The sequence below is a fragment of the Bos javanicus genome, chromosome 20 (assembly GCF_032452875.1).
Source record: "Bos javanicus breed banteng chromosome 20, ARS-OSU_banteng_1.0, whole genome shotgun sequence".
NCBI classification, from domain to species: Eukaryota; Metazoa; Chordata; class Mammalia; order Artiodactyla; family Bovidae; genus Bos; species Bos javanicus.
In genome coordinates this window covers 63,845,322-63,859,384 of record NC_083887.1, presented here as the reverse complement: position 1 = coordinate 63,859,384, position 14,063 = coordinate 63,845,322, and the positions used below count along the sequence as shown (strand labels likewise).

The window sequence follows — 14,063 nt, the reverse complement described above, 5'->3', positions numbered from 1 at the left end:
GACCAGGGATCAAACCTATGTCTCTTGCATTGGTAGGCTGATTCTTATCCACTGCACTACCATGGAAGCCCTGTCTTTCTTCCTTTTGTATGTTTCAATTTTCAGCCAAAACACAGAAGTAAGATTTGGGTTATGAGTTCACCTTCCATTCATTTCCATGCTCATGAGAATCTCTACATGGAACTCTCATCCTGGGGGCTGGCGAAAGGATATGACTGCAATATTATGGACATCAAGGAAGCTAATGAACTAGGGGAGGGTTATGGAAAGACAAAAAAAAAAAAAAAGGTCTTCTTTTTTTTTGAGGTACAATTTGTACTTCATAAGAGTAAAGAAAAATAAGGTCTTATCATTTATCACTTAACATTAAGCAAAAAAATGTGCAAAGGCAGTTGCATCAGTGTATTCTATTTGTACCCAAAGAACCAGTTCTCAAATGCTGGCCCAGTTACCCACTACAGCAGGGTACTGGCCAAGTTCATTAATCTTTCTCAAGTTGAGTTTCCCCATCTCCACATGGAGGTACTAATGAAAACTGCCTAGAAGGGACACAGTGAGAACAGAACAATGCATCACACCCAGTAGGAGCTCAATAAAACTGAATTATTTGATTAGGGAACACAGAATTTCAGTCTATCATAACACACCTAAATAAAACTCCAGGTTGCTTGGTTATAGTTCCAACATTTCATTTGATATTACGCAGTAAGTTATGATTTGTAAAACTTAATGTAATGATTACCTTGATGGTTATTGGTGTGATCACTCACCTAGAGCCAAATATCTTGGAGTGGGAAGTCAAGTGGGCCTTAGGAAGCATCAGGAAAAACAAAGCTAGCAGAGGTGACGGAATTCCAGTTGAGCTATTTCAAATCCTAAAAGATGATGCTGTGAAAGTGCTGCACTCAATATGCCAGCAAATCTGGAAAACTCAGCAGTGGCCACAGGACTGGAAAAGGTCAGTTTTCATTCCAATCCCAAAGAATGACAATGCCAAAGAATGTGCAAACTACCGCATAATTGCACTCATCTCACACACTAGTACAGTAATGCTCAAAATTCACCACATTACACTTGAACAGTACATGAACTGAGAACTTCCAGATGTTCAAACTGGATTTAGAAAAGGCAGAGGATAGAGAGATCGAACTGTCAACATCTGCTGGATCATAGAAAAAGCAAAAAAATTCTAGATAAAACATATACTTCTGCTTCATTGACTACACTAAAGCCCTTGACTTTGTGGATCACAACAAACAGTGGAAAATTCTGAAACAGATGGGAATACCAGACCACCTGACCTGCCTCCTGAGAAATCTGTACATAGGTCAGTAAGCAAGTTAGAACCGAACATGGAACAACAGACTGGTTCCAAATTGGGAAAGGAGTACGTCAAGGCTGTATATTGCGACTCTGCTTATATAACTTCTATGCAGAGTACATCATGCAAAATGATGGGCTGGATGAAGCACAAGCTGGAATCAAGATTGCTGAGAGAAATATCAATAACTTCAGATATGCAGATAATACCACCCTTATGGAAGAAAGTGAATAACTAAAGAGCCTCTTGATGAAAGTGAAAGAGGAGAGTGAAAAAGTTGGCTTATAACTCAACATTCAAAAAATGATTATGGCATCCTGTCCCATGGCAAATAGATGGGGAAACAATGGAAACAGTGACAGGCTTTATTTTCCAAAATCACTGCGGATGGTGATTGCAGCCATGAAATTAAAAGACACTTGATCCTTGGAAGAAAAGCTATGACCAACCTAGACAGCATATTAAAAAGCAGAGGCATTACTCTGCCAAAGGTCCATATAATCAAAGCTATGGTTTTCCCAGTAGTCATGTATGGATGTGAGAGTTGGACTATAAAGAAGGCTAAGTGCTGCAGAATTGATGCTTTGGAACTGTGGTGTTGGAGAAGACTCTTGAGAGTCCCTTGGACTGCAAGGAGATCAAACCAGTCCATCCTAAAGGGAATCAGTCCTGAATATTCACTGGAAGGACTGATGCTGAAGCTGAAGCTCCAATACTTTGGCTACCTGTTGTGAAGAGCTGACTTAAAAACCGTGATGCTGGGAAAGATTGAAGGCAGGAGAAGAAGGGGATGACAGAGGACAAGATTGTTGGATGGCATCACCAACTCAATGGACATGAGTTTGAGCAAGCTCTGGGAGATGGTGAAGGACAGGGAAGCCTGGCATGCTGCAGTCCATAGGGTTGCAAAGTCAGACACGGCTGAGAAACTGAACAACAAGAAAAACAAGGTTAGAAATGAAGTAAAAATATGCCAAATATAATTGAGCCCAAAGTGCCTATTCTAAAATGATCTAATTAAGTAATATAACTATATCCTCACAGTTCCAAGGCACTGCTGTGATCTAGGCTTAAATCCCGGCAGGAGACCTGGAACAGACACTGATTTTCTCTCAGCCCATCTTCCTGCAAGTAGAAGAGGAGGAGATACTGGAATGGAGACACTTCTGCCCTCCTCCTCTAGGGACAGGCACAGTACCCTCGGGCAGTTTAACCCCTGGGCTGTTTCACTAGGCTTCATCCATAAGCACTGGTGTAGTTGAGTCACATTTACAGAGTGGTTGCATAGAACAAGAGGCCGATAGACTGCATCCAGCTCTCAGCAGGTGCTCAGTAAAGAGCATCGTTTCCCCTGGTTTCTACTGCTGTCCCTTGTGGGTTTCCCTTGTGGCTCAGCTGGTCAAGAATCCGCCTGCAATGCAGGAGACCTGGGTTCGATCCCTGGGTGGGGAAGATCCCCTGGAGAAGGGAAAGGCTACCACTCCAGTATTCTGGCCTGGAGAATTCCATGGACTACTCAGTCCATTGGGTCACAAAGAGTCGGACACGACTGAGTGACTTTTATTTTTACTACTGCTATCCAGGTTTACTATGAGAGCTTTGTTAAATGACACAGGATTTCAGTCTATCATAACCTGACTAGATAACAACTCGAGTATGTCTAATCATCACCTCATTTCAATAATTTGTGTGACATTATGCAGTAAGTTAGGATTTGTAAGACTTGATCTAACAAGTATCATTATGGTTATCAGCTATTATTGAAAGAGGTTAAAAGTGAAACCCATATGTCAACCTCGGGCTTCCTTGGTAGCTTAGTTGATACACAATCCGCCTGCAATGCAGGAGACCAGGATTTGATCTCTGGGTTGGAAAGATCCCCTGGAAAAGGAAATGGCAACCCACTCCAGTAATCTTGCCTGGAGAATCCTATGGACAGAGGAGTCTGGTGGGCTACAGTCCCTGGAGTCGCAAAAAGCTGGACATGACTGAGCAACTGAACACATGTGCCAACCTCATGTAACATAAATAACTTACATTTAATATAAATTTCTATATTTACACAAATACAAATTATAAATTATACAAATATGAATATAAAAGTAATTTTAAATAGAAAAACATAAAATGTGAGTTGCTAATGGTATATTATTCAAGAATAGAAGATTTGTCCCCAAGACTATGACTTGATGCCAATAATGATGACAGTGGGTGGATCTTCAGTCATGTTCGCCTCTTTGTGGCCCCATGAACTGTAGCCCACCAGGCTCCACTGTCCATGGAATTCTCCAGGCAAGAATACTGGACTGGACTGCCATTTCCCCCTCCAGTGATTGACCCAGGGATTGAACCGTGGTCTCTGGCATTGCAGGTAGATTCTTTACCACTAGCGCCACCTGGGAAGCTTCAATAATGATGGTGACATTTTCTATTTCAGTTTGCCTTGTTGGGTTTGTTACTGAGCAATGATATATAAACATATGTCTCATACATTCTGTGCATCCTCCCAGACAGCCAGGGGATTGCATTCAAGGATGCTGACTGGAGACATGGAACAGGGCCCCAAGCGCCCTGCGTACTTACAGGCAGAGCTGGGGTGTGACACTAGCTTCCTCACCTGTCACCTGTGCCTTCCCCACATGCTCTGGGAGCCCACAGGTGTGAAGGGAGCTGTGGAAGAGCAGCAAGGACCAGAGAAACCCAGCACTCATATGGGTTCTACAGCAGCTTACTCAGAAGCAGGGCCCGGTGCTCATACAAGTTCTAGAGTGGCTAAAGCAGCTTACGCAGAAGTGGGACCCAGCGCTCATATGGATTCTAGAGCAGCTTATACGGGTTCTAGAGCAGCTTACTCAGAAGTGGGACCCAGTGCTCATACAAGTTCCAGAGCGGCTAGAGCAGCTTACTCAGAAGTGGGATCCAGTGCTCATATGGATTCTAGAGCAGCTTATACGGGTTCTAGAGCAGCTTACTCAGAAGCAGGACCCTTTGCTCATATGTAGCACTCATATGAGTTCTAGAGCAGCTTACTTAGAAGTGGGACCCAGGGATCATTTGGGTTCTAGAGCAACTTATATGGGTTCTAGAGCGGCTTACTTAGCTGCGGAACCCAGCGCTCATACGGGTTCTAGAGCAGCTTACTTAGAAGTGGGACCCAGGGCTCATATGGGTTCTAGAGCGGCTTACTTAGAAGTGGGAGGAGTTTGTCCATTAAGTGTCCTGTTGTATCTCATTCCAAACTCATCAGAGGATTCAGCCACCAGGGAAGGACACATGTGTCCCCAAGGTCCAGGAAAGGGGTATCAGGATCAGAGCATCAGTGATTTCAGGGCCAGCACACATGGCCTCTAGCTAGCTTTGAGACAGAGGCCCAGAGGACAGTGGGCAGACCTCGGGGTCACAAAATTAACTGGCTGTAAAAGAGCCAGGCCCTCCCTCTGCATGTGTCAGTGAGCTCCCCAAACAACCCAAGGCTCGGGGCCCCCAAGCCTTTGACATCTGGAACTTACTTTTATCTTTGTTTTTTATTATGCTATTTTATCATGGTAAACATGATAAAGATTTAACATGTGAGCGACCCTCTTACAGATTTTTAAGTGTTCAGTACTGTATTGTTGACCGTAGGCACAGTGTTGTAGCATACCTCTAGAACTTGTCCATCTTGCTTAACTAAAACTTTATCTTCCCATCTCCCTCTCCACCCAGCCCCTGGCAAACACCACTGCAGTCTTTGATCCCAAGTATCTGACTGTTTCAGATACCTCCTTATAAGTGGAATCACATGCTATTTGTCTTCCTGTGAATGGACAGTTTCACTTAGCATAATGTCCTCAAGGTCCATGTTGTTCCATATGACAGAATTTCCTCCTTTTTAAAGGCTAAATGCTATTCCATTTTATGTATATCCTGTTCTTTATCCTGTCATCTGTAGATGGACATTTAGGTTGCTTCTACATCCTGCCTACTGTGAATAGTGCTTCAGAGAGCTTTTAAAGATCTTGGTTTCAATTCTTTTGGATATAAAGAAATTGAAACCCTTGCATGCTATAGATGGGGATGCAAAATGGTGCAGCCACTATGTGAAACACCACAGAGATTCCTCAAACAATAAAAACTAAAACTACCATCCGATCCCAGCAAGCCCACTTCTTCATATTTAACAACAATAAAAAAATATAAAATCAGGATTGTGAAGAGATACCAACATTTAGAACTTTAAGAGCTGAGATTCACAGAAAAAAACTAATGGTTCTCAATGAGGATTCTTGACTGACCATCTCTTCAGTTCAGTTTTGTTCAGTTCAGTCGCTTAGTCGTGTCCGACTCTTTGAGACCCCATGAATCGCAGCATGCCAGGCCTCCCTGTCCATCACCATCTCCCAGAATTCACTCAAACTCACGTCCATTGAGTCGGTGATGCCATCCAGCCATCTCATCCTCTGTCGTCCCCTTTTCCTCCTGCCCCCAATCCCTCCCAGCATCAGAGTCTTTTCCATGACCATCTCTTACTGAGATTTAAATAAAGGCTTGGAGATTTATTCAAAGACAAGGACATATGAATATCACAGGTGAAACATGGGAAATATTTTTGGGGAAATTTCAAGTTAAAAATGGCAGAGCAAGAAAAGATTCTCAAGTCTTTTATATCCTATTCATTCTTGAACTTGAATGCAACACTTTTTCTACTGGCTGCTGTTGTGCTTATGAAATTTAAGTTCTTATACTTTTCACGAGTCTGTCCTTTACTGTGTGAATAACATTTCATTAGTATAAATAATTTTTAACAAGCTTGAACTCAAAGGAGCAGCTGAAGACCAGGAATAACAAAGAAGTGAAAGTAGGGAAGAGAACTCACAAGGAAGCTGAGACTTTCTGGAAGGAGGTCACGGGCATCACTGCACTTGATACTCACCGTGGCTCTGGGAGGGATGAAAGATCACCCTCTTCTCAGAAGAGGAGCCAGAGATTCAGAAATATCACCTGATGTCATCCAGCCAGACACGGGCATGCAGATAACAAAATGTGTGACTCCAAAATCAACAAATTACCTATACTTACAGCCACATCTTTTTTTTTTTTTTACCAATTTAAAATATCCTTGTATTTTTTTTAATTCTCTTGTTTCAATATTTAATTTTTATTTTATAATAGAGTATGGTCAATTTACAATGCTGTGTGCCACCATCTCAATAGAAGACTAAACATCAAAAACAAACATACATTGTGGCCAAAGATGTCTAAACTGCAGCTAGAATATGATCAACATGTCACTTTACCTAAATAGCTATTATTTTTAAATAAGCATCTTAGGAATTGAACTGATAGGATACGTTTTCTAAGCAAGCCAAAGAAACCAAGCCTCTCCTTCATTTCGCTAAGAGACAGAAAGTGGAATAAATAGGAAAAAAAATGTGGGAAAAAAATAAAAGTTGTGCCTCTACTATAAAGAACAGAATGCTCCAGTGTGCCGTAATAATACCTCCAGGAATTACACGGCCAGTAGTTTAACTACGGAGGGGAAGAAAAAGAAAACTAGACTAAAATACCTAAAAACTTATACTAAACTCCTTAGAGATGCTCCTGATATTCCTCTAAATTTGAAAACTGATGTTACAGTTTCCATAAACCAAATTCTGCAAATTTAGACACAAAGAAAACAAATACATGAGCATTTTAGGAAGACATTCAAGTTTTACACATATAATCACATGTATCTCACACACACACACACAGACACACACACACACAGACACACACACACAGTCCAGTGACTGCACAGGAGACAGGCTACACTTTTCTTTCATTAAATTTTTTATATGTAATAATTTAAGTAAGTTTGCAATAAGAAAATTAATGACTTGAAATGGTTTATGAGTTCTTTGTAGTGCAAAGTTTACAAACTAAAGTGCAATTCCACTCAGGTCATCCGTCCCTATGGTTTACCAGCAGAGGAGACAAATTTTGACTTGAGAGTGGAGACCCGAGTGATAGACGCCAAACCATCTGGATCAGGACTGATATATTTTAGAAAGGACAAACCTACCACATTTGAACAGTTTCCTAGACCTTCTAAATGATCACAGATTTACCTGTCACATTTTCATAAATAATTTTAAATCTCAGTATCTGAATTATCAATAATTACATCATCCTAAACTGAACACTCAGAGACGGCAATGGCACCCCACTCCAGTATTCTTGCCTGGAAAATCCTATGGACAGAGGAGCCTGGTAGGCTGCAGTCCATAGGGTGGCTAAGAGTCAGACACAACTGAGAGACTTCACTTTCACTTTTCACTTTCATGCACTGGAGAAGGAAATGGCAACCCACTCCAGTGTTCTTCCCTGGAGAATCCCAGGGACGGGGGAGCCTGGTGGGCTGCCGTCTCTGGGGTCGCACAGAGTCGGACACGACTGAAGCGACTTAGCAGCAGTAGCAGCAAACTGAACACTAAGATATTCCATGGTTGAGTTAGTTCAGGCTGACCTGGAAAGAAGTGCTTCTATAATCAGTAATAGATTCTGCTAAAGCTACTGCAATATCTTTGCCAGTGCAAAGGGGAACAAATCTAATTGCAAATCCCAATAACAAAATCTCCTTGGGTTGGGTATAATATCTGACAAAGCATCTCATAACCCTCTTCCCCTCTCCAAATTTCCCAAGACTATCTGAACTGTGTGGTTTTTAGGTCTCACTAAAACAAACTGTACAGCAGCACAAAAACCTTCTATGTGTCATGAGCCAAGGTTACAAAATTACTGCAAAGACCAACTGGAAGATCAGCAAGGAAGCATGCCCAACCAGACCTTCTCATGCTGAACCTCCCCACCAAGGCATCCCTACTGTCTCTACAGTCACTCTGCAATGTTTGCGCTGGGGGCAAGCAAATGAAGCCAAAGCCCCACAGACTTAGGTGCTCAATCATTCTGACAGATGGCACAGGAAGAGCAACATCAGACCTTCGCACAAGTGGAATTCTGACAGACCAAAGTGTTAGGAGAAACAGGACCCACTGAGGCATAAGACAAAGAAAACCAGAAGTTGTCTCTGATGCCCTTAAAATTGGCACCAAATGTGCTCTGATAACGGCCCCATAAAGTTGGTGAATCTTCAGCGTCTAAGGTTTGTCCACATGTTACATTAATAACTTAGTGTGGGCTCAGTTTGATGATTTTATCCCATTTCCCAAACCAAATACAGCATCCAGAGTTAAGCAGGCTGAAGTTTTTGTACTAGCTCAGAGACAAGAACTGGAAAACTCCTGGGGCAGCTTATCCCATATGGGAAGATTTCCTCCAATCAGCCTTCAGGATACTCTTAATTCCAAGTATTTCCTCCAGACATTCTCCTTGGCCAGAAAGACATGATTCACAGCATCTACTACCTGAATAGGCACTAGATTCACAGCATCAAGTTTCCAGCACATCAAGTTTCCAGAGCATTTTAGGTTTGCAGAACATCAAGTGTCTACTGAGAAGCTCCTGTTCGTTGTATATCTAGTCAGTGAGACCACCTAGTCTCTGCAGAGCACCTGTGTTTGCAAAACATCTTTTGCGAGTGTAGCATTCAGTGTTTGCAGAGCACCCAGTGTTGGATGACTCTGGTCTCCCAGCTCTAGACGGCGGGCTGGGGATGAGGACTACTCACCACGTTACAGCCTGCACAGTCAGGCCCGTTCTCGCAGGTTCTGCGGCGAGCTTGAATGCCACCCCCACACTGGGCTGTGCACCGTTCCCAGGGTCCCCATCCTGTCCAGAAGACGTGTGGCGGGCACAGCAGGTGCTCATTGCAGTATCTGTAACGGGGAAACCAAGAAGGGGAAAAGCAGCCGTTTAGTGTCACGTGAGGCCGCGGGCCTGTCCACTCTCCGTCCCTGCACCGGATGTTGAACCCATGCGCATGCTCCGCGTGGAGGGGCGCTTCAGTGTTCCGAGTGGTCGCACAGGGAAGGAGGCGGATGCGGCGCTGGCCATGCTGTGTGAGCACAGACAATGGGATGTGCGGGAGACAACGCAAGATGCTAGACTCACGATGCAGGATGGAGCTTCCTGTGCAGCCAATTAGAGGAGAAACAAACAAACAGAGCCCTTCAAACAGACGCTCGGAAAAACGAGAACACACACAAAATACCTAAGTAGGGCATTTATCTTCGAAACATAAACACTGAAAGATAAAGTAGGTTATGAATACTAAGTCAGCAAATTGTGTTTGGGATTCATTTCTCATCCTTGAATCAAGTAAGGCCTGTAATCCTAGTAACATACCTTATAGAAAAGTTAGTCTAATTTTAGTATGAAGCTTCCAGCCACACACTGCCTAGGTTACTGTATTTTTAAATTTATTTGTAGACTCTCCCAGAATGATGTCCCACAACCTTAATTTCGATGAGCACCTGTTATCCAAAAAGAGGTGAATTACTGTTGACAACCAGTCTTTTGTTTTAGTGACTGACTATGTGTCTGTGTGTATATTCATATTACCAATTCTTAGCCAAATATACAAAGCCGTCCTTAGGCTTAGATATGTCAAATTTCTCCTCAGTCTTTCATACTACAAGTGAGATAAAAATGAAGTGAGAAAAGCAAAGAATAAGAAGGAAACAAGCTGGCAATGCACGGGTTTACGGCTCACAGGTAAGAAGATGCTATTCCTCTTCATCAAGGGAGCTTCCCTATCTCAGGTGTGTCCAACCTGAGTTGCACTAAGGGAAACAGACACAAGCCCAGGGTGTGCAGGACAGAACAGACTTTTTAACTGAAATACAGTTAATTTACAATGTTGTGTTAGTTTCTGGTGTATAGCAGTGTTTCAGTATGTGTATATATATATATATATATATATATATATATTCTTTTCAGATTCTTTCCCATTATACTTTATTACAAGATATAGAATTTAATTCTCTGTGCTATATAATAGGTCCTTGTTGTTTATCTATTTTTAAGGAACCTCCATACTGTTCTCCATAGTAAGAAAAACACTGTCATAATGAGCAAAAAACAGAGGTAAGGAGCTGATTTCCAGAAAAGTAAGAAAGGTAGTTTGGGCAGCATAGTTTCCTGACAGCAAATGCTGATATGACTCAACTGTTTTTCCATCAAATGAAGGACATTTAAGGAATATGGTAGATGCAGGAATATATACAAGCATGAAAAGCAGAAAGTCAGGCCAAGCCGAAGGGAGTCCACAGGATGAAGCACAGAGAGCATCACTGGGCGTTCTGGGAAAGAATGGAAAGCAGGAGTGGGTCTTCCCAGTAGTCATGTAGGGATGTGAGAGCTGGACCAGAAAGAAGGATGAGCACCGAAGAACTGATGCTTTTGAATTGTGCTGGAGAAGACTGTTGAGAGTCCCTTGTATTGCAAGGAGGTCAAACCAGCCCATCCTAAAGGAAATTGACCCTGAGTATTCACTTGAGGGACTGATGCTATAGCTGAAGCTTTAATAATTTTGGCCACCTGATGCAGAGCTGACTCACTGGATAAGATCCTGATGTTGGGAAAGATTGAAGGCAAAAGGAGAAGAAGGCGGTAAAGGATGGTTAGATAGCATCACCGACTCAATGGACATGAATCTGAGCAAACTCCAGGAGATAGTGAATGACAGGGGAACCAGGGTGCCCTCCATGGGGTCACAAAGAGTTGGACATGACCTAGCAACTGAACAACAGGAATGGGAAGACTGTGGTTAAAAAGTGCTTAAAGAGAAGTGAATAGAAAAAGTCGAGGAGAGTGGAATGATCTGTCTTTATACAGATAGAGTGGAGGAACCAAGGAAATCTCAGAGAAAAAATGAGTACTGTCAGAGTTGGAGTGAAGACTTGGCTGCAGGAGTTGGTGCCTCATCCTGATGGTACTGGACCCCTGAGAGGAGCAGAGTTCTCCATGCTTGCATGGAGGTGGTGCTGAGTTCCCAAAAGTGGATTAGGAGGAGGTGACGGAGCAGATGCCAGCCAAGAGGGCATGTTTGGAACAATCTGAGGCAGAGAGACCCCAAGTTGGACAAATACGATGGTCATGGCAAGAGATCCGTGGTAGAGGGGGAACAAGATGGCAGCTGTGTGGACATCAAGACAAATGAATAAATAAACTGTAGAGTCTAAAGTCAGCCTCTCCAATGAAAGTGGGTGGCGTGCTTACTTCTAGGGAGAGAGGGCTGATATTTCACAGCATAGGGGGAGTCGGGGACTAATTGGGAAAACGGTTTCGCCTCTAAATCTTCTCATGAAAGAGTAGGCAGTGAAACTAAAGAGTTCTCGCTCTTCTTCATAAGACAGTCTTCCAGGGTCCTGAGTCTCACAGCTCAGGACTCCAGACAGTCTTACATGTGGGAGGGAAGGGGAAGGAGGCTTCTAATTAACAGAGTATGACCTTGAAAACAAAACTGAGGATATAATAGATGAAAAGCGCGAGACCTTTGCAAATGTGCAGTTACAAGACGTAAAGCAAAGCATCCTGACTCCTCAGTGACTATTAACATCCATGTCAGTGCAATGATTGTTCTACTAGGAAACTGACATTTGTTTTGAGAAGGTGTTTGGAAGAAGTAAGTCAAGAATACTCAAAACATCAGAATTCTTAGCAGTAAATTAAAAATATCCATGCGTAGCCTTTCTCAATGTGGACAGAAGACCATCCCCAGTTTCCAAAGTGATGTTGTCAACATGTAAAGGGTCTGGAATTCCTCAACTCCTTAACACTAACTTCAGCTTTCTAAACCAAAAACAAACCCACATTAAGAGTAGAGCGGGCAAAGGAAAATCTTATTTATAGTACTCATAAAACCCTTGACTTTTTAATAAAAAGCATAGCAGTGGAGCTACCACTTACCAAAAGGAAAGCAAATCAGAATGCACGTATCCTTTCTCATCTCTGTCTACATCATGCTCCCCTCTGAGCATGATGTTTATTACGTTTATTACAGCTGAAAGTCTGCCACAGGAGAACCTGATAACTGTGTGTAGCCTAGAACTTTCTATCCATGTTATAAATTATACCCCTGGCTGCATTTTTAGGTGGTCAACAATGTGCTTTTCTTCTCTTTCTTCTTCTATAGTAGTTCTATGACAAAAGGCACACCAGATAATGTAACTGGTGTCCTCTGCAAGAGAAGTCAGAGAGCACTAGACATCGCCGGGCTAGTCTGTCATTTATGTCTAGGTTTCACTCAAAAATTCACCTTGGGGGAGTCTGCTCAGATGCTGAGCCCTTACAAGCTCCTAGCTCTGGATTCTCTGCAGTGTCAAGAGAGCACTGCCCCTCTGCCTTTCTTACTCCGTCACCCAACAAACACGTGCCAGAGAGACGTGTCTCTTCTTAAATTACAGACTTGGTCGTGAACAACAGTGGGCATCTAACCCACTCCAGCATTCTTGCCTGGACAATCCCATGGACAGAGGAGCCTGGCAGGCTGCAGTCCGCAGGGTCGCGAAGAGTCAGACATAGCGACTGAGCACACACAAACTTAGTTACCTCTGTGACTCTGGGCGTGCAAGGATTTTTATTAATTTACGGATAAAATAGATACACAATATATCAGCCATTTTCTCTTCATTACTGAGTCCTTTATACATGGCTGGCTTTTACCAAAGGACAAGCTGAACAGTTCTGAAATCTTATTGGCTCTCTCGGACCCCCAGCCTGTTAGAGCACCGATGGTCACAGATGCATTTCACGATGCATTAAAAATTAAGATTTTCATTTTTCCCATGACTGCTCATTCTCATTTTGCATTTCAGAATGAATTAATAGCCTGGCGCTATTTCTCCATAAATTATCCATTTTCCCACAGACATAATCTCTGTGAAGAGAACTATCTTCCATAATCCTGCATGGACTAGATTTTCAAAACTGTATCATTTTCCCTTGTCCTATTTCTTCATGCTACAAATTGTGTTCTGTTCTGGTTCCACCCATGTTGGTTTCTCACGAAACCTGTTAGCCTGAACCAATCAGAGCCCTGTGAGAACTGTTTTCTCCTTGATTTACTCTTAAGTGATCATTGCTTTTCTGGGCCACACTGGGAGAATGGAATCTTCTGTGGCACCAGAGAAACTGTACAAGTATTGAGTTCTCCACAATATTATTTTTTCCCCAAGAAGAAGCTAAGGGATCCATTAGGAAAGAGTAGTGATAATGATTTGCAAAGAGCATCACTTTGGCTCATCATGGGATTAAGCAAACTTGCCTGTGCAGACAGAAAAATCATATCATAAACCCCGATTGGTGGCTGGGTCTCTTTACTTTGATAACACAACTGAAAGACACTAGCGTGGTCTCCATGAGCCTCACTTCCTGGAATTCACATCTTGTGTAATTCCTTCCCACTCTGTGTGGGTGGGACCTGTGACTTGCTTCTAATCAACAGAATATGGCAAAGATGACAGATTGTCATTTCCATGATATGCTACCTAACCCTGTATTATCCTTCTTTCAAGAAGTTCCTTCGTCTTGCTGGCTCTGAAGAAGTAAGCAATCAGATGTGAAAGTCCCAGAGGCAAGGAGTTTAGAGTAGTTTCTGGAAAACAGCTTCAGTCCAACAACACAGGAGAAATCTAGGAAGCAGACCCCTCCCCTTGCCAAAGGAGCCTCAGATGAGACTATGGCCAGTCTATACCTTGGTGCACCCTTGAGTGATGCTGAAGCAAAGGGTCCAGCTAAGCTCCGTCCAGGCCACGACTCCAGAGACACTGTGAGCCAATAAAGCACGTGGTGTTTTAGGCAGCTAAGTCTGCGGTAAGAT

General features: G+C 42.8%; 1 protein-coding gene across 3 annotated transcripts in view; it reads right to left on the bottom strand.

Moving 5' to 3' along the window:
- The window catches only part of SEMA5A (semaphorin 5A), a 565,637-nt gene that overhangs the window by 62,915 nt on the left and 488,659 nt on the right, over positions 1–14,063 (bottom strand). For all 3 annotated transcript variants that reach the window (XR_009731836.1, XM_061393884.1, XM_061393883.1), the window contains one exon: positions 8,970–9,117. Coding sequence is in view for 2 of the 3 variants with exons in the window: in XM_061393884.1 (XP_061249868.1) it covers positions 8,970–9,117 (148 nt within the window). In the remaining variant the exon portion in view is untranslated. The remainder of the gene's footprint in view (positions 1–8,969; positions 9,118–14,063) is intronic.